The sequence below is a fragment of the Opisthocomus hoazin genome, chromosome 27 (assembly GCF_030867145.1).
Source record: "Opisthocomus hoazin isolate bOpiHoa1 chromosome 27, bOpiHoa1.hap1, whole genome shotgun sequence".
NCBI classification, from domain to species: domain Eukaryota; kingdom Metazoa; phylum Chordata; class Aves; order Opisthocomiformes; family Opisthocomidae; genus Opisthocomus; species Opisthocomus hoazin.
The window spans coordinates 9,832,059-9,850,753 of NC_134440.1; the positions used below are offsets into that span (position 1 = coordinate 9,832,059).

Genomic DNA, 18,695 nt, shown 5'->3' on the forward strand with positions numbered 1-18,695 from the left:
CCGAGTGGAGCAGTGGGGGAGGAGCTCGTCAGCCACCGCTGCTAACGAAGGCCCCGCGACGCTGCCCGCCAAGGGCTCGGGGGATCCCGCACGCAGTCCTTGCACCCGCGTCGCTTCACAGCCCCGGAGCAGAGCGGGGTCCCAGCACCGGGGACCCCCAAGGCAGAGAGGACGGCAGCCCCGTGCGGCGCAGCCGGGCACGCTGCTCCCACCGCCAGCGCCGCACCCGCGCTGGCCGGTCCCCACGTCACCACACTGCTGGCCGGCGGGGAAACTGAGGCACGGAGAGGCAACAGCCTCCCCCACAAGCCCTGCCCGAGCCGGGGGGGTTTGGGCAGGACAGCGGCTTTGGGGAGCCCCGCTGCGGCTCCGCTCCCCCAGCCGTCACAGGGGGACACGGGGCTTGGGCCGGTCCCCGGGACCAGCACGAGCCCCCCAACTCGGGGGCCAGACCAGCGGCCCGCCCAAACCCTGCCCGCTCCGACCTGCCTGAGACCCAGCAAACTCGCTGCGTGCCAGCCGCCGCCCGCTCCCCGGCTGCGGGGAGGCCACCTCCGCCAACACCCCCCCAGCAGCGCCGAGACGGGGGGACCCCGGGGGGGGGCTGCCAGAGGAGGGGGCCGCCCGGGCCGGGGAGACGGGTAGGCGCCGCGGGGTGCTTACTGGGTGACGTCGGTGAGGTCGTCCCTCCCTCCGTGGTGGTCGTGGTGGGTTTGGTGTCAGGAGAGACGGCCAAGCGGGGCATGCCGGGGGGAGGTGGCGGCGCCAGCATCTGCGTGGGCAGGTAGTGGCTGGGCACTTTCACTTGACCACTTCCATTTAACTGGGGACACAACACAGACAGAAAAAGAGACAGCAGAAGCCATTAGGAAGCACGCGCAGCACCGGCGCAGCCGGCCCAGCGAGCCCCTGGTGCCACCCGGCACGGGCACAGAGCGTCCCTCGCCGCTGACACGAGTTTGTTGGGTCTCAGAGCAGCCCTGAACGGTCGGCGCTGGCGACGGGGAAATCACGGCGGGGCAAGGGGGGGTTCAGGGTGGGCTGCGGGGCGGCCGTGCCCCATGACGGCGCGTGCTGGAGCCGGGGTGCTGTGCCCCCCCTCTCCACGGCGGAGGAGGCCTTTGGGGTGCTCGGCACCCCGCGGCGCTGGTACAGCTCCAGCCTTCCAAGGGTCCCGTGCCAGCTCCCCACGCCCTGCCCGGCGGGGGGCTGCTCCGAATCCGGGCTCTGCTGGCCGTGCCCCTCACCCTGGCATCAGGCCTCACCGGCAAGGGGCATCAGGCGGGCGCTGGGCAGCGCTCAGAGGGGTCCCCGAGACCGTCTGCGTTGGGGGGGCTGAGCTGGGGCGTGGGGCGCAGGGGGGGCACAGGAATGCCACCACCCCCGGCCCCCAGCTTCGGGCTCAAAGGGAGCCCAAGGGGGTGGGTGCATGGGGTGCTGGGTGCACGGGGTGCTGGGTGCACGGGGTGCTGGGTATGCAGCGTGCCGGGTGTGCAGGGTGCTGGGTGATGTCCTGGGTGTGCAGGGTGCTGGGTGCGTTGGGTCCTGGGTGTGCGGGGTGCTGGGTGAGTGGGGTCCTGGGTGAGTCAGGTGCCAGGTGCATGGGGTGCTCAGTGCGTGGGGTGCTGGGTGCACGGGGTGCTGGGTGTGCAGCGTGTTGGGTGCATGGGGTGCTGGGTGAGTGGGGTCCTGGGTGTGCAGGGTGCTGGGTGTGCGGGGTGCTGAGTATACGGTGTGCTGGGCGCACAGGGTGCTGGGTGCGTTGGGTCCTGGGTGCGTTGAGTGCTGTGTGCGTGAGGTGCTGGGTGCACAGTGTGCTGGGTGTGCAGTGCGTTGCGTGCACTGGGTGCTGTGTGCACTGGGTGCTGGGTGCGTGGGGTGCCGGGTGTGCGGGGTGCTGGGTGTGCGGGGTGCTGGGTGTGTGGGGTGCTGGGTGCGTGGGGTGCTGGGTGTGTGGGGTGCTGGGTGTGCGGGGTGCTGGGTGCATGGGGTGCTGGGTGTGCGGGGTGCTGGGTGTGCGGGGTGCTGGGTGTGTGGGGTGCTGGGTGCGTGGGGTGCCGGGTGTGCGGGGTGCTGGGTGTGCGGGGTGCTGGGTGCGTGGGGTGCTGGGTGTGCGGGGTGCTGGGGCGAGGGCTCTGTCAGGGCACGCGGCGCAGCGGCGGGGCTGACGGGCCGGTCACCGGCCGGCGGACGGGGCAGGCAGAGCCCATCGCTCTCGCAGGCGCGCGGCGGACGGTGGCTCTTCGGCGACGGTCACCCAGCCCCCGCCAGACACCCCGCTCCCCCCCGCCCCGGCCGGCGGCTCAGCCCCGGCGCCCACCGCCCAGTCCCCTACGAGGCGGCACGCCGCGCCGAGCCCGGGGACGGCACCTCCATCGCCGCAGACACGACGCGCCAACGCCGACCGGGCGCAGCGGCGCTCCCGAACCAACGCACGGCACCGCCCGCAGCAACGCGGCACCGGGCTGGGTGCCGGCACTGGGCTGGGTGCCGGCACCGGGGAGCCACCGAGCACCCCGACCCCCGACCTGCGGCGGTGATGGCGATGGCGGCAGACGATGCGGTGGGACGCCCCTGCAGCAGCCCCCGGCGCCCCACGGTGAGGTCGGCGATGGGACGCAGGGATGGGGCCGGATCCTTACCGGTCCGGGCTGCTGGTTGGACGGGTCGCAGGCCAGCGAGACGAGATCTTTCAGCGGGTCCTGCGGGTTGAGATGAGGCGGGTACCGGATGGCCGTGTGCGGGAAGTAGGTGGAGGCCGTCTGGGGGAGGATGGAGGTGGTGGGGAAATGCAGCGCTGACGACGGGTGCGGGCTTCGAGCGATACCTGCGGGTGAGAGCGGAAGGGGGGGACCCACCGGTGTCACTGCAAGCCAGCTGCCGCCCCAGCATCCCCCCTGCACCCGCTCACCCGCGCGCGCCGTGCCTCAGTTTCCCTGCCGGGAGACTCACCGCTGTGCACCGCGATGACGGGACGGTGGTGCTGCGTGAAGCTGCTCAGCCGGGGCGAGGAGTCCTGCGGCGACGGGCTGTTGAAGGGCGACTTGTCCATCTCCGTCTTCTTCACCGTGGGGGAGATGCCTGGGGAAAGCGGGGCGCAGGGTCACACCCCGGCACCCACTGCCGGACCCCAGAATCCGGGGGCCGCTGCCAGCCCGGCCCGGGGTTGGGGTGCCGGTGCCGGGGGCGAGGGGCAACCTCGGGCCAGGGTGGGCGTGGGGAGGGTGCGTGGGTGAGCGCGTGTGCGCGTGCACGTGGCTGTGTGTGTGCAGGGGTGTGCAGGCGGGTGGGCATCCCTAGGGCTGCACCGCAGGTGTGCGCAGGCACACGCGTGTGTGCACCCACGTACGGGCGTGCATGGGTGTGCACAGACCCACGTGCACGCGTGTGCATGCGTGTGCCGCCACGACTGTGTGCTCCCGTGTGAGTCTGTGCATGTACACGTGTGTGCAGGCGTGTGCTCATGCACAGGCGTCGCCCGGAGTGCGCGTGTGTGCCCCTGTGCACAGCTGTGCACGCAAGCGCGCACGGCTCCACACGCGTGCGGTCCGGGTGCAGAAGCGGGTGCCCCACGGGTGCCCCCACGACCCTGCAGCCCCCCCCCGGCATCCCCCTCCCCTGGCACCCTGGGTCTGGGGGCCACATCCTGACGGGCAGGTGGAGGGGTGCCAGCCGGGGGGTGACCCCTGCAGAGCCCCACGGCCCTGGCCCCCAGGAACCCCACGCGGCGCCGGACGCCTGGGTCCCTGCGGGCCATCCCGGGGCGCGGGGCCGAGCGGGAGAGGACGGCGGGCACGTTAATCCCCCCGCCAGCGCGGCTTTAGCCGTGGCCATTTGGCCCCGGCCCGGTAATGGGTTTAGCCCCTCCTGAGCCGGGTTAGGAGGATTTCCCAGAACATCCCGTACGGGATTGCAGACCCCCCCCGGGAGCCCCCCGGCCCCGTGGGGCCCGACGTGGGGCAGGATGGGGCACCAATGGGCACCGGCCCGGGGCAGGACTCGCTCTCCCCAAGCCTGGCTCGGATGGGCTGGGTGCCCCCAGCCCCCGGGTGGGCACCCGCTGGGCGCTGGCAGGGCTGGGGGTCCTGCCCCGCTGCTGGGGTGCGGGAGGCGGGGTAAGAGCCAAGGGGGGAGGAAGATGAGGGGCCCCTGCAGCCCTGCGAAGGCACCCCGGGGCGTGGGAGCCGCTGTGCCAGCCCCGCAGCATCGCTTTAATTAGCCCAGCCCCCCCCTCCCCCCCTTCTCTTAATGAACAGCTAATTGGGGCTGTCTAGACAGGAAAGGGAAAAAAAAACGCCGAGCAAGAAAGCAAGCTGGCCGTAGCGCTGGCGGCCGCCGTGGGGCTGGGAGAGGCCGTGTGGGGCTGGGGCGTTGGGCTGGCCCTATAGAGAGCACCTACAGAGAGCCTGTGGAGAAATGGGGGGGGCTATAGCAACACCTGGACACCTCTGGAGAGCCTGTGCCTCAATCTAGGGGCCCCTATAGCAACAGCACGGCACCTATAGAGAGCCTGTGCCCATGTATGGGGGTCCTATAGCAACACCACAGCACCTATAGAGAGCCTGTGCCTAAATCTAGGGGCCCCTATAGCAACACCATGGCATCAACAGCGAGCTTGTGCCCACGTAGGAGGGTCCTATAGCAACTCCATGGCATCTATAGAGAGCCTGTGCCCATGCAGGGGTGTCCCTATAGCAACACCATGGCACCTATAGAGAGCCTGTGCCCACGTATGGGGGGTTCCTATAGCAACTCCATGGCACCTATAGAGAGCCTGTGCCTAAATCTAGGGGTTCCTATAGCAACACCATGGCACCTATAGAGAGGCTGTGCCCATGCAGGGGTGTCCCTATAGCAACACCATGGCACCTATAGAGAGCCTGTGCCCACGTATGGGGGGGGCCCTATAGCAACTCCATGGCACCTACAGAGAGCGTGTACATCTCTGAGGAGCTCTATAGCAACACCACAGCCCCCGCAGAGAGGCCATGACGTGCTGGGGTGCCCTATAGCAACATCACAGCACCTACAGCCAGCTCGCGCTCTGCCCTGAGGGCCCTACGGGGACACCACGTGCAGGGTGCCCGGGCTTGCGCGGGGCAGGCTGGCAGCAGCGCCTGCAGGGGACGGCTGAACTGGCTGGGGGGGCCCTATAGCAGCAGGAGGGCACCTATAGGGAGGCCCCTATAGCGAGGCACCTACCCCCTTCCATGTCTTCTGTCCAGTTGCGGCTGCTGCTGGTGGGGGAGTTGGAGGAGGTGTAGTACTCGCCCCCTGGGCTGGTGTCGATGTCGTCCTCCATGGACCCCGACTTGTGCCGCTTGCTCCTGGGGGGACAGGGACGGGATCAGCGCCGGCCCCAGGCGGGACCCCGCCTGGCCCCTGCTGCCGGATGGCCAACGGCCCGCGGCTGTGCTCAGGCTGGCCTGGCATGGCCTTGGCACAGCCTGGCATCACCCTGGCATCACCCCATCATCACCCCGGCATCACCCCAGCATCACCCCGGCTTCACCCCAGCATCACCCCAGCATCACCCTGGCATCACCCCATCATCACCTCTGCATCACCCCGGCATGGACCGGCTTCACTCCGCCATCACCCTGGCATCACCCCAGCATGGCCTGGCATCACCCTGGCATCACCCCAGCATGGCCTGGCATCACCCTGGCATCACCCCGACATCACCCCAGCATCGCCCCTTCGTCGCCCCATCACCGCCCGGCATCGCCCCGGCACCGCCCCGGCACAGCCGCGGCGCGGGGGCACCCACCCGCTGGAGGAGGTGCTGGGCAGCGTCCTCCTCATGCCGGTGCTGGAGGGGTTCAGGTCGTAGGCCAGGTGGCCCTGCAGCTCCCCCAGGGAGAAGTTTGGCCCCGTGCCCGTCACCACCGGCGCTGCGGGGAGAGACGGGGGTCAGGGCCCGGCATCGCCCCCCGCTTGGCAGCGAGGGGACCCCCAGCCGGGAACGGGGGTGCTGTCGGTGCCGCCGCGCCCCGGCAGCCAGGGCGGGGGGGACACCCATCATGGTGGCACTCACTTCGGGACACCTGGATGAGCTCGGTGACGCTGAACACCCCCGAGGTGACAAAGCTTTCCTGGAAGTCTGTGGAATCTGCGCGGGAGAGAGGAGGGAGCGCTGCGGGGGGGGACAGGACCACCCCTGCCGCCCCGCACTGCCTTGGGGTGATGCTCGCGGGCACCCCAACACCCCCAGCTCCCCCTGCCCCCCCAGCCGGCTCTGCTCCACCTCCCTCCCCAGCAAGGGACCACCCCAACCAGTCCCCCCTGCCGAGGACACCCCGGGGCTGCTGCCTGCCTCAGTTTCCCTGCGGCTGAGAGCAGCGGCAGGGCCAGGGGCTGCACCACGGGACCCCCACGGCAGCTGCTGGCCCCAGGGGACGCGGCCCCAGGGGGCCTCTGCTGGCCAAGGGACGAGGCTGAGGCCGTGCCCAGCTCATCGCAGGTGCCAGGCAGGGGCTGCGGGGCACCGGCGCAGCCGCCGGCACGGAGGGCACGACCGCGCCGTCGAGAGGGCTGCCCCCGCCGCAGGGACCCCGGCGATGGGCTCGGGCACCCCTGCCCGCCTGACCCGCGCGGTGCCCGCCCCGCTCACCCAGCGTGATGGGTTTGCTGTCCTCCTGGTCGGAGCCGATGCCCGTCCGGGGGCTGCTGCTCTGCTCCGCATCTGCAAGAGGGAAAAGCACCGGCGTGAGCCGCCCGCGCGGGGACACGGCCGGGAGCCCGCTGGGGAACCAACCCCGGAGCTGCCCACGCCGCTCGGCTCCGGGGGGAAACTGAGGCACGGCTGGCCAGCAGCTCCCACCCCACAGGTGGGACACGAGCGAGCTGGGGCGTCCCCAGCCACCGGGAAAGAGCCACCGAGCATCCCTCCCCACGTCCGGTGACAGGAACGGGGACACCCTCGTGCCCACAGTCCTCGACCCGTCCCGAGGCAGGGTGACGGCCGCCCGGCCCCGCTCCAGCACCCAGCTGCTGCCGCCACCCACCCCTGCCCCGCCGGGCAGCGTCACCGCAGCCGGGCACTGCGCTCGCGTGGCCCCTCGTCCTGCCCCCCCCACGCCCTGCACTGAGCCCCAGAGTCCCCGCTGTGCCCCCTCCATCTTAGCTAAACATAACCCGGCTCCGACACCGAGCTCCGCGGCACCGGCACACCCTGGTACGGCACGGCACGGCATGGCCACGGCATGGCACGGCACGGCGTGGCATGGCACAACACGGCACGGCACGGCGCGGCGCGGCACGGCGCGGCATGGCCGGCACACCCTCCGGCTCCCCATGCCCCACCGGGGCCTGCGCCGCGCTCGGGAGCATCCTCCGTGCCCGGCACAGGCTCGGCCGCGCAGCCCTCACCCTCCCCAAGCCCTTCCAAGAGTTTCCCCATGTCTCGCCCCCCTTCCTCGTCCGCCCTCCATCCTCCTCCTCCTCCCACCCCTTGGCCTTCGGTGTTTCTCCGGCGCAGCTTTGGCCGATGCCGGGAGCGGGCTGTGACAATCCAAACAACGCCGTCAGAGCAGAGCGGCCGCGCCGCCAGCCCGCCTGCCGCCGCGTGGGGACTTTTCCCTTTCTTTCCCTTTTTCTCCCCCTTTTTCTCCCCCCCGCCCCACGCTCCCCCCCGTCCTTGGCACACGCGCAGCTCCTGGGCCGGTTATTTTTGGCCGGCACGCTGAGCCGGGCGGGCAGCGGGACCGCGCCGCCCCCCACCCCGACACCCCCGCGTGCCGCCCGTGCCACCCCCGGGGCCGCTTGACATCGACGCCCATCGCAGCCATTTTGTCTCCCTCCCCAGATGCTGGGGTCCCTCCCCACGCTCTCCCCGCGCCGGCCTGGCAGCCCTCTTGCGCCGGCGGCCGCGGGGCACCCGTGGCATCCCGCCCCAGCGCCGCGTCCCGTCAGCAGCCAGCCCCGTGCCCGCGCGCCTGCCCGCACATTCGGCTTCCTCCAGGCAGCCATTTTAGGGAGCAGAAATTCCTCTGGCAACGGGCGCAGGGGGAGTTTTTTCCCCCCCCCTTCTCGCCATTTTTCTTTTTTTCCCTTTTTCTCCCCCCATTTTGAAAGCTGCCGTGTGCCTGAGCGGGCGGGAGCAGGCGGCGGGAGCGCGGGGGGCAGCGGCGGGCCAGGGGCTCGCGGCACAGGGACCCCCCGCGCGCCCACGGGCACCGCGCAGCCGGACGCGGCCCCTCCTTGCCTCCGAACACAACGAATCTCGCGGCGGCTCTGGAAGTGGTTAGCGGTGGAGCCCGGCCAAGGCGCGGGGCGGTGTCTCGCGGTCGCAGCCCCAGGCTGGCCCGGCTCCCCATCACCCCCCGCCGTCGCCCCGCGGCTCCCCGCTCGCCCCCGGGACGGCACCCGGCTGCCACCTCCAAGGTGCCGGCATCACCCACGGGACCTCGCCCCGAGCACGCCGCCGGGACCCTGCCCGCCCCGCGACGCCGCGCGTGGAGGTTCCTCGCCCTGAGCCCACAGGGACCTTTGCCCCCCCAGGACGCCTGGCACAGCCCTTTGCCCCCCCCGAGCCGTCCCAGCCTGGCCCCGGCTCCCCCGGGGCACCCGGCAGGGCCGCTCACTCGCCCCGGGTACCCCCCGTGCCCCCCGCGTCCCCTCGCCCCCCCCAGCAGCACCCTGACCCGGCATGGCCAATGCCACCCCCCTCCCGGGGGCACCCCGGGGGGCCCCCTCCAACCTGAGCACCCCCATCCCAGCCATGGCACCCCGGGGAGCACCGGGGACGGTCGCCAGCGCCGAGGTCTGGCAGCGGGACTGTCCCCTCCTGGCACTGCGGTGTCGCCGCTGACGGGCGCAGGGCGGGGGGCCAGGGGCTCGGGGCCCCCCCAGCTGCCGCTGAGCCCCGCGGCGCGGCCGGGCGAGCTCGCCAGCAGATTTCTGGCTGCCTCCTCCGGCTCGGCGCGGCCGGGCCAAACTCTGCTCTCACCGCCATGTGACGGCTGCCGGCGGCTGCCCGGCGCGCACTAAAATGGCGAAGGGATCGCCGGGCTGCGCCGCGGCCTCGCTCCTGCTGGGGACAGTTTTGGGGGGCACCAAAGCCAGCACCCAACAAGGGGTTTGGCCCCACGGGGATGGTGAAAGGCGGATGGGGGGCACCTCGCACCCCCCGAGGCCGGGACGGGGGATGGCGGCGGGGCGGCCACATTGTGGGGAGCCCAGCTGGGAGGGCGTTCAGCGCCGGGGTCTCCCGCGGCGTGTCGGGGGGGAGCGCTCGGTGCCCCAACCCCTCGATCCAGTCGCTTTTAGAAACAGCAGAGGCTGTGCCCGGGGGGGCGAGGGCTGCCCGTGCTCCCCCCGGCCGCGCTGGCAGCCTGGACCGATGCCACCCACTGAGTTACGGATCCCCGGCACCCCGGCTGGCACCGTGCCGCCAGCCCCACCGCCACTCCCCGCCAGCAGCCCGGGCACGTGGGAACGACCCCCGGGCAGTGGGGCCAGCCCCGGGGGGGGTCCCTGCTGGCTGGGTGCCCCCCAGGGCTGGCGCGGCTGCGGGAGAGCCCTGGCTCCGTGCCCGAGCGCTGACGGTAACAGGGCACGGCGTTACCGGCAGCAACGCGGGGCGCAGGCGCAGAGGTTGGAAGATGCTTGGAGCCAGCGTGCGCAGCGCAGGCCCCCGGCGAGGGGGGGGTCCCCATCCTCCTCCCCAGTGACAGGGCAGGAGATGGGAGAGGGCTTGGTGCCGCTGCCGGCAGGCTCCCGCCCCGTGCCTCAGTTTCCCCCGGGGCTGGCTCGGGGCTAAGCCCCCCAGGGAATTGCCCCCCTGCCTCTTGCTCGGTGGTAGTGCAGCCCCTACCCAACGCCCAGCTGCCCCGGTGCCTCCGGCTGGGCCCCCCCCCAGTGCGCATCAGTAGGGCCCAGAGTGAACAGCCTGGTCAGGAGAGGGGACACCTGCAGACCTGAGGGATCCCAAGAGCTGCGGGGCAGTGGCCCCACTGCAAGGGCTAGGGGTGAGCGAGGCTGTGGGGGGGGTGTGTGTGCGTGATTTGGGGACCCCCCTCTGCCACACCCCTAGCAACCCCACCCCACAGTGGCCCCACTGGTGTGAGTGGCTCTGCCTGCCCCGCTGTCCGTCCGTCTGCCCACCCCCCTGCCCACCCCCCTGCCCACCCCCCGCCCGTCCCGCTGCCGGCAGGGCTGGGGTGGCCCTTACATAAACCCCGGAACAGCCCCGCTTGTGTAACCTCCTTTACGTAACACCCCGAGACACGCCGCGTGTGCCGGGTCAATCCCGGCTCAGCCGGGCCGGCCGGCGCGCCGGGGGCACCGCACCCCTCCGCCATGCCCCGTCCAACGCCCTGCGGCCCCCCCACGGTGCCCAGCGGGCTGCAGCGCTGCGAGGGGCTGCGATGAGTTCGCAGAGCCTCAGCTCGCGGACGTGGCCGGCGGCTGCTCCCCCGCCAGGCGAGCGAGGCCAGGGGAGGCCCGGCCGGAGGCGTCGCGGGGCGGCGGGGGACGGACGCGCCCCACTGCCACGTTCGCCGGCTGCAGCCAGCTGGCCCAGGCGGGAGGCTGGGGAGGCGAGAGCGCGTCGGCCGGCGCCTGCGAGCCAGCGCGTTTGTCCTCAGCCGACCCCGCGCGGCGCGGGGAGACGGCAGCGGCCGGGGGGAACCCCCCCAAGGCGGGCAGCATGGCCGCCCCCTCGCTCGGCCCTGCCAGGCCTGGGCCTCGTCCAGGGCTGCTGGCTGTGGAGGCGAGCGGGGACAGATGGCAGCGGACAAAGGGACGGGCGGGAGTGGGGTGGACAAAGGGACGGCTGAGCCTCCCCCTCTCCGGGACCCTCCCACCCCCGCCCCCGCCCCACAGGGTGCTGGCACCCAGCCCCTGCGCCCTGCGGCATCCGGGGGTGCAGCTGCTGCGAGGGGAGGGGAGAGAGGAGAGAGGGATGGGAGAGAGAAAGGAGAGAAGGGAAGGGAGGGAGGGAAGGAGAATGAAAGAAAAAAGGAAGGAAGAAATGGAAGTGGAGAGAAAGGGAAAGGGAAAGAAGAAAAGAAAAAAGAAAAAAAAAAGAAAAAGAGAAAGAAAAGAAAAAAGAATAAGAGAAAGAGAAAGGGAAAGAAAAGATAAAAGAAAAACAGAAAGGGAAAGGGAAAGAAAAAGAAAGCAAAAAAGAAAATGCAAAAAGCAAAAAGCAAAAAAGAAAAAGAAACAGAAAAAGAAAAAGAAAAAGAAAAAGAAAGCAAAAGAAAAAGAGAAACAAAAAGAAAGCAAAAAAGAAAAACAAAAAGAGAAAAAGAAAAGAAAAAAGAAACCACAAAAGTGAAAAAGAGAAAGAGAAAGAAAAAAAAGCAAAAAAGAAAAAAAGAAAGCAAAAAAAAGAGAAAGAGAAAGAAAAAGAAAAGAAAAAAGCAAAAAGGAAAAAGAAAAAGAAAGAAAAAGGAGCTAGAAAAAGAACAAAAGAAAGACGAAAATAAGGAAAGAGAGAAAGAGCTGACGGGGGGAGGGAGGGGATGAAAGCAGGAGGAAGACGGGGGGGGGGGGGGGGGGGGGGGAAGGCAGGGGGGAGGAGAAGGGGGGGGGGGCAGGGGGACACCCCAGCTCTGCCTCTCCCCTCCCTCCCCCGCTGGACCCCCTGCCGAGGGGCCGGCCCCAGGCAGCTGCTGGGGGCTGCCGGCACCCGCTGCCCCCCAACCCCAGCCCCACGGCACGGCCCCACGGCACAGCCCCACGGCACAGCCCCACGGCACGGCCCCACGGCACGGCCCCACGGCACGGCATGGTCCTACAGCAGGGCACGGCCCCACGGCACGGCAGGCCCCTGTGCCATGGCCCCCCCCCGGCCCCCCTCCAACCCCCCCTCACCCACCCCCCCCAGCGCAGGCATCACCCCCAGTGCATTGTGGGAATCTCCTGCCCCGGGGTCGCAGGTCCGAGCCCTCCCCGGGGCGGCCGAGACCCCAGCGTGGGGGCCGGCGTGGCGGGGGACCCCAGGCCCCAGCTGCCGGTGCCAGCGGGGCTCGGGGGCGCGGCGGCACGCCGAGGGGCTTGGCGGCGTCCGTTCCCCCCCATGCCCGCGGCCGGCGAAGGGAGGGAGGGAGCGCTGCGGGCATCTGCCACCCCAGCTGTCCCTCGCCAGCGCGGCACAGAGCCGGGCGCCCGGCCAGGATGGCAACTGCGGCGCCGGGGAGGGCACGGTGCTCGCCAGCGCGGGGGGAACGCGGGTGGCGAAGGCGGGGGGCGGCAGGTGCTCTCGAGACGGAGCTCGCTCATCTTTTATTCATCGGGCGCCGCGGGGGAACCGCTCCAGCCCCTTGCCCCCGCGCGCCGGCACCCCGGCACGCGGCACGCCGTGCCAGCTCCCCGGCGGGCACCGCTCACCCCGGCCGAGGCCGCGCGGCTGAGCACGGCGCAACTCGCTCCGCTGGTGCCGCGGGGCCGGCGGTGCCGCCTGCCCGCTGGGCACTGCGGGGAAGCCGGCTGGCTCGGGCACGCGGCGCGGCGCACTGCGGGAGACTGGGGAAGCCCTGACCTCCCCAAGGTCGCCGGCACGCCGAGCCGGAGCGCGCCGGCGGGCCCAAACCGCCCCGGCTGCCGCCGCCGCCGGCGGGCTCGTGGCCGCGTCGGGCATGGGGATGGCGGGTCCTCGGGGTGGTGACGCCGCGGTGGACGGGGACGGCTGGGGTCACCGCACCCCGGTGAGCCCCTTCCCACCCCGCCCGCGGGGCAGGAACCCACCCGCTGTCGATTCTCCGATATCTCGTACCTTTGGGCCCTTTGCGGGGGTCTCTCTTCGCGGCCCCACCGGCCTCTGCCGGCCTGGCTGCCCTCCGCCCCGGCCGCTCGGCTGGGAGCAGACCCCCGGTGTGGGAGGAGGGTCTGCTCCGGGGGGCTCTCGGCCCGCCTGCCCGCCGGTGCCCAGCTCTGCCAAGGGCAGAGCCCAAACCTTGCGCACCCCATCCATCTCCCCGCGACCCCACCGATAAATCTTTGCCTGGGGGGCTGGCGGCGCGGCGCTGCCCGGGGAAACGCCTGCTCCTCCATCTGGAAGCCCCGCGCAGCCACTTGGCACGGCTGGCCTGGCACGGCCGCGGGCGCGCTCGGGACCGGAGCCCTGGCACGGGCTCCCCGGCAGATTGGTGCCATCTGCCTCGCGCCGCAGCCAGCGACCAGGCTGGGGGGGGGATGCAGGGCTGCCAGGCGGCGGGAGACGCAGATGCTGGCACGGCGTGGGGGTCCCTGCCTCCCCCGCGGGCTGCCCGCCGGCGGCGTGCCGGGGGTGCCGGGAGCGGGATGCCACCCCGGGGCCCGCCGCCGGCCTGCCCTGGGCACCCATCTGCTCCCACCCAGCGGGCACTGCCTCGCCCCCCACCCTGCTGAGCACGTCGGCTGCGGGGCCCCCGCCAGCCCCAGAGCCCCCCCGAGGGGTGCGAGTGGCTGCACCGACCCCATCCTGCCCCCCCCCACCCCCCAGGCTCCTGCAGCCCTGCCGGGACGGGGGGGGGGGGACCAGGCTGGGGATGCGGGGCTGGGGGTGCCAGGCCGGTGGTCCGGGGGTGCTGGGCATGGGGATGCAGGGATGTGGGGCTGGGCGTGCCAGGCCGGTGGTCTGGGGGTGCTGGGCATCGGGATGCAGGGATGTGGGGCTGGGGGCAGGCAGGGGAGGGTGCAGGGAGGGGGGCACCGGCCCCCCACCTGCCCGCGCCGTGGGGAGCTGCCGGGAGGAACCTCGCCGTGACGCTCCGCGGGCCCTGGCACCCTGGGCGGGAGATTGATCACCATTTTACCGCAATGCTTTTGACTTTCACCAGCGACCTCCGAGCTCCCCCCCTCCAGCCCCCCCCCCCGCTGCAGCGCCATCCCCTCCCCCACTGCGGTGTGCACAGCCCAGCCCCGCACCCACCCTGCGCCCAGCCCCGCTTGCACCCCGCACCCAGCCCTTGCCCGCCCCGCGCCCGGCCCGTCCTGCGTGCGGGGGTACCGGGGGGCGGTGGGTGCAGGGCAGGGGTTGTGGGGGGCCGGTGCTGCGCTGCTGAGCGCTGGGGCGCGGACCCCGGCGTCCGGTGCTGCTCTGCACCCCACGGTGGCCCCCCCGCGACCACGATGGGGCCCCTTCCCCAGCCCGGCATCACTCGTGCCTCAGTTTCCCCATGTGCACTCGGGGGCAGTGAAAGCCGGGGGGTTCCAGGCTGGGGGGGTGGGGGGCAGGAAAGAGCCGAGGGGCAGAGCCGGCCCTGGGCATCGCTCCGGGGGGGTTCTGGGGGCTCAGCCCCCCCAGGCTGCCCCTGAGCCCAGGTGGGGGAAGCGGGGCCGGGGGCTCCTCCGCCGCCTCCCCTCCCCGGCGTTGCCAGAGCAGCGGCTGGGAAATTGTGCTGACACCAGCGAAACGGGCCCGGCGCGGGCGGCGCAGCGGGGAGCCCACGTGCTCCGGCCTGCGAGCGGGGGCTGCGGGGAGCCCGAGTGGCCCGGCCGAGGGGGCCCTGCGTGGGCGAGACCACCCCCCCAGCAGCCTCCCGCTGCCCCCCGCACCCTGCGGGGCTGGCGATGCTGCGGGGACCCGGCTGCGGGGCGAGAGGTGCCAAGGGGGGAGTGGGCGGGGGGGGGCAGGCAGGGGACAGGCAGGGGGCAGGCAGGGTGCTGCAGGAGGGCACAGGCAGGGTGCTGGCAGGAGGATGCAGGCAGGACGCAGGCAGGGTGCAGGAGGACACAGGCAGGGTGCAGGCAGGGTGCAGGCAGGGTGCAGGCAGGGTGCAGGCAGGACGCAGGCAGGACGCAGGCAGGGTGCAGGCAGGGTGCTGGCAGGGTGCAGGCAGGGTGCAGGCAGGGTGCAGGCAGGGTGCTGCAGGAGGGCACAGGCAGGCAGGACGCAGGCAGGACGCAGGCAGGATGCAGGCAGGACGCAGGCAGGGTGCAGGCAGGGTGCTGCAGGAGGGCACAGGCAGGAGGGTGCAGGCAGCGTGCGAGGCCAGGGGGACGCCCAGCGCACCCCACGCAGCGCGGTCGCCGGGCCCGGCCGTGCCGTGCAGGGTCCCCCGGGTGCCGCTGCAGCCCCGCCGTCCCTCCTCGCCTCAGTTTCCCCACCGCCGCCTGCCCCGCGCCAGCCGCAGCCTCACGGAACGCGCCCGCTGCGGGCCGGGGCCGGGGCCGTGCCAAGCACCCGCTCCGCCGCAGCACCCAGCACCCCGCAGCACCCCGGGGGTCCCAGCCCCGGCACAGCCGGTGCCGCTGCCTGTCCCAGTCCCCCTTAACTGGGGCCCAGAGCGACCTTAACGGGGAACGCGAGCGGCGCTGGGCCTTATCGGAGCGTGTACCGGCTGTGTTCCCAATTAGACCCAGTCAGGTGACTGGGGCTGCTGGGGACCCAGACGGCGGGGTCAAGGTCGCCGGTGGGGGAGCGGGGGGTGGCAGAGAGGCAGCCACCTCCCCCCACCTCCCCGGGGACACCCGCCAGCACCCCAACGCTGCACGCTGAGCGGTGCGGGGACTCCGTCACGGCTGCCGTGGGGGCCCCGGTCCTCGCTGTCAGCATGGCTACCACAGGGCTCCCAGTCCAGACCAGTACGGGCTACCCCCTCGCTCAGCGTGACACTGCACCTCCAGCCAAGCCACAGCAGGGTGCCCCCAGTCCAGCCCAGTATGCAGCACCTCCACCCCAGCCAGTGTGGGGTGCCCCCAGCACGGCCTGCAGCACCCCAGTTACGCCCAGTGCCCCATCCCAGTCCAGCCCAGCACAGCCACATCTCAGCCCAGCACACGACACCACCCCTACCCCAGCAGCCGCTGCCCCATCCTGCGCAGGGCACCCATGCCCTCCCCCCCCTTCTCCCAGTGCCAGGGCCCCCCGTGCCCAGCACAGCACCCACTGTTCCCAGTGCACTGCCAGGCCCTGCTGGGCCCGATCCTGCCTCTGAGCAGGCGAGCCACGTGCGCGGGCAGGGGCGTACGGTGCCAGCGCCACGCGTGTGCGCACGCCGGGAGACGCGGCCAGGCAGGCGGGGCCTGGCTGCACACGCGTGTGCGACTGCGCACGTGCACCCCCCACGAGCATCCGTGCCCCCGCCCGGGCCCTGGGGCAGGATCCGGCCCCGGCTATTCGCTGCCTGGGAAGCGGGGGCCTCAGTTTCCCCAGTACCACCCAGCACACCCCAGGGGCAGAGCTGTCTGTCCATGCCCACCGTGACTCCTGGTGCTGGCACCCCCTTGGTCGGGGTGCCTGGCACTGCGGTGCCCTCCGCGGTGTCACCGTCCGTCCCCGGGCCCCAGGCAGTGCCGGGCACGGAGCCACCAGCCCCCCGCTCCCCCCGCCGCGGTGTCGATGGGGGTGGCCTCACGGGGCTGGGGGCACGGCTGGGGGCATCGCCCGGGCAGCCTGGCCTGGCACGGGGGGACCGCGAGCCCCCCACCCGCCCCTCGGGGCTGCACGTCGCAGCCCCCCCGCCTCTGCGCCGTCCCTGCGACGCCCACCCCCGCCCTCGCCCGCGGGGATCACGCAGGGGTGCCAGGGGATGCCGGGGTCCACGGGGGTCCCCAGCTGCCAGGGGGGTGCCTGTGCCACCAGCCCGGGACGCCAAACCTGCGCGCGCAGAAGATGCGACCCGAGCTCCCGCGAGCCTCCCCCTCCCGGCACGCGCGGAGCTGGCGTGCGTCAGCGGCGAGGGCGATGGCTTGGGACCTGATCCTCCGAGCCTGGGGACCGCGTCTGCCCTGCCCACCGTGCCTCAGTTTCCCCCCCTCGACCGGCAGAGAGCGGGTCTGACCCTCCCCCCCTGCTGCAGTGAACCCAGCCCAGTTCTCCCAGTGGAGACCCCCGGGCAGGTGCAGGGCGGGGGGGCAGCAGGAGCTGCTGGCGTTTGCCCCCGTTGGCGTCATCACCGCCCCCACCCCGGACAACCTCGGCCGCTCCTGTCCCCCCCTCGGTCACCCGGCGGGCGAGGGGCCGGCACCGCAGCCCATGGCAGACCGGCACCGCTGGACCGCTCCCGGCTCCAGCGCTGGGGGACGTGCCGGGGTCGGGCTGTCCCTTCGCGGCCCACGCCGCCCACCCGCTCCCCACCGCGCTGCCGGCACGCGCAGCCGTGCCAGGCAGGCGTGGGATGGGGGGTCAGCCCCCGCAGGACCCCCGCTCTGGGGACGCCGGGAGCATCCTCAGCGATGCAGGGTGGGGGGCAGCCCCCCGCACCCAGGTTGGGAGGGAGGGGGGCACCGGGCTCCTCTCTGCGAGGTCGGCAACGGGAAACGCGTCCCCGAGCCGGGGACAGACATGGAGGGGGACGGCAGAGCTGGGATGACCCCCGGTGGGGACGCGCCCCGGCTCTGCCCCGCGGGCGCACGGGCACCCACCTCTCTCACGGACGAAGTAGGCCAGGTAGAGGTCGAGCTCCTTGACGGAGACGCTGATGTGGTGGGGCTGGACGCAGAGGATGGGGTTGGTGCACTGGCCCGCCTTGACCAGGCGCTCGCCGTCGGTGCTCTCCAGCGGGATCCCCTTGAAGAGGATGACCATCACCAGGTCCAGGCGCCAGACCTTGTCCGCCTGCCGCAGGCAGTCGATGCGGCGCATCTTCCCCTTCTGGTCGGGGTTGGAGAGGACGCAGCACGAGGGCTTCTTGCCCGTGATGGAGAGCACGAAGTCCTCGCGGCACTCGGGCCGGATGTCCTTGCGCAGCTTGGCCAGGAGGCGCGAGGCCCATTTCTGCTTCACCTCCGGCTTCTCGCTCAGCAGCTCGTCCTTCACCGCCCTCTCCTCGTCCTTCGTCATCCTCTTCTCGTGCTTCTTGAAGTACTTGCGCTTGCGGGCCTGCAGGTTGAACCAGGTGTAGGCGAAGGCCCGGACGTGGGGAAGCAGCGCCTCGATGAAGGGGTGGAACTCATCCTGCGGGAGCAGAGGGAGAGGGGGTCACCTCCAGCTGAGCCCCCCCAACCCCACCCCACGGCGGCGGGGGAGCCCGCGGGGACCTGCTGGGGCCATCGCCGCCGGGCTGGGCTGCATCACCCACCGGGGACTGGGTGCACACCCACCGGGGACGGGATGCACACCCACCGGCTATGGGGACCCCCCAGCAGCAGGTACCCCACCCCGGCAGCCCCCCACAGACCCCTCCGGTGGCCGCGCTCCCACGCCAACGCCCCAGCAGCGGTGCCGAGGCCGTACCGGAGCCGGCGGTGCCATGGAGCGGTCGGCACCCGCGTGAGCCACGCCGCCTCAGCAGCACCCGGACCCTCTCCCCGTCCCACCCAGGCGCGCCGGGATCTGCTCCCAGGAGGCGCAGAAATCCCGCCGGGCATCGCGCCCGCCGCGGCCGCCATGCCGGTGACAGGCGCTTCCGGACCGCGGCCCCCAAGGGAGGGGTCCGTCCCCCCCCCCCCAGCATCCCGGGCGCTCCCACACCGGCTGCGGGGGCCTCGGGCTTCTCCACTCCCTTCGGACCATCGGGAAATTCCCCCAGTTTGGCCCAGTTGCGGCCAGCCCGGCGGCTGGCGCCCGGCCCGGCGCACGAGGCGTGCTCTGACCGCCTTTTTCCATTTGGCAAGCGCTGCTGGACGCGTCCAGCCCCGAAAGAAAACAAGGAAAGCGCATCCCTCTCCCCGGCCCCTCCTTCCCGCAATCCCACTTTTTTTTCTTCCCCAGATTGGAAAATCAGTGCTTCCCGGTCGGGGGGGCCCAGAACCCCCCCGGAGCACGGAGAGGGGTCGGCAGCCCTCCCAGCAGCGACTGGCACCGCTCGGCAAACGGCAGC

At 72.1% G+C, this 18,695-nt stretch overlaps 1 protein-coding gene across 3 annotated transcripts in view; it reads right to left on the reverse strand.

Annotated features, from left to right (window-relative positions):
• The window catches only part of NFIC (nuclear factor I C), a 38,156-nt gene that overhangs the window by 5,641 nt on the left and 13,820 nt on the right, over positions 1-18,695 (reverse strand). For 2 of the 3 annotated variants that reach the window (XM_075443960.1, XM_075443959.1), the window contains exons 2-8: positions 17,299-17,830; positions 6,614-6,685; positions 6,038-6,112; positions 5,771-5,894; positions 5,203-5,327; positions 2,953-3,081; positions 2,643-2,827 (exon numbers count right to left, since the gene is read on the reverse strand). In XM_075443960.1, coding sequence (XP_075300075.1) covers positions 2,643-2,827; positions 2,953-3,081; positions 5,203-5,327; positions 5,771-5,894; positions 6,038-6,112; positions 6,614-6,685; positions 17,299-17,830 — 1,242 coding nt within the window. Of the gene's footprint in view, positions 1-663; positions 824-2,642; positions 2,828-2,952; positions 3,082-5,202; positions 5,328-5,770; positions 5,895-6,037; positions 6,113-6,613; positions 6,686-17,298; positions 17,831-18,695 lie in introns of all 3 variants that reach the window. The other variant, XM_075443958.1, reaches the window with a different exon arrangement.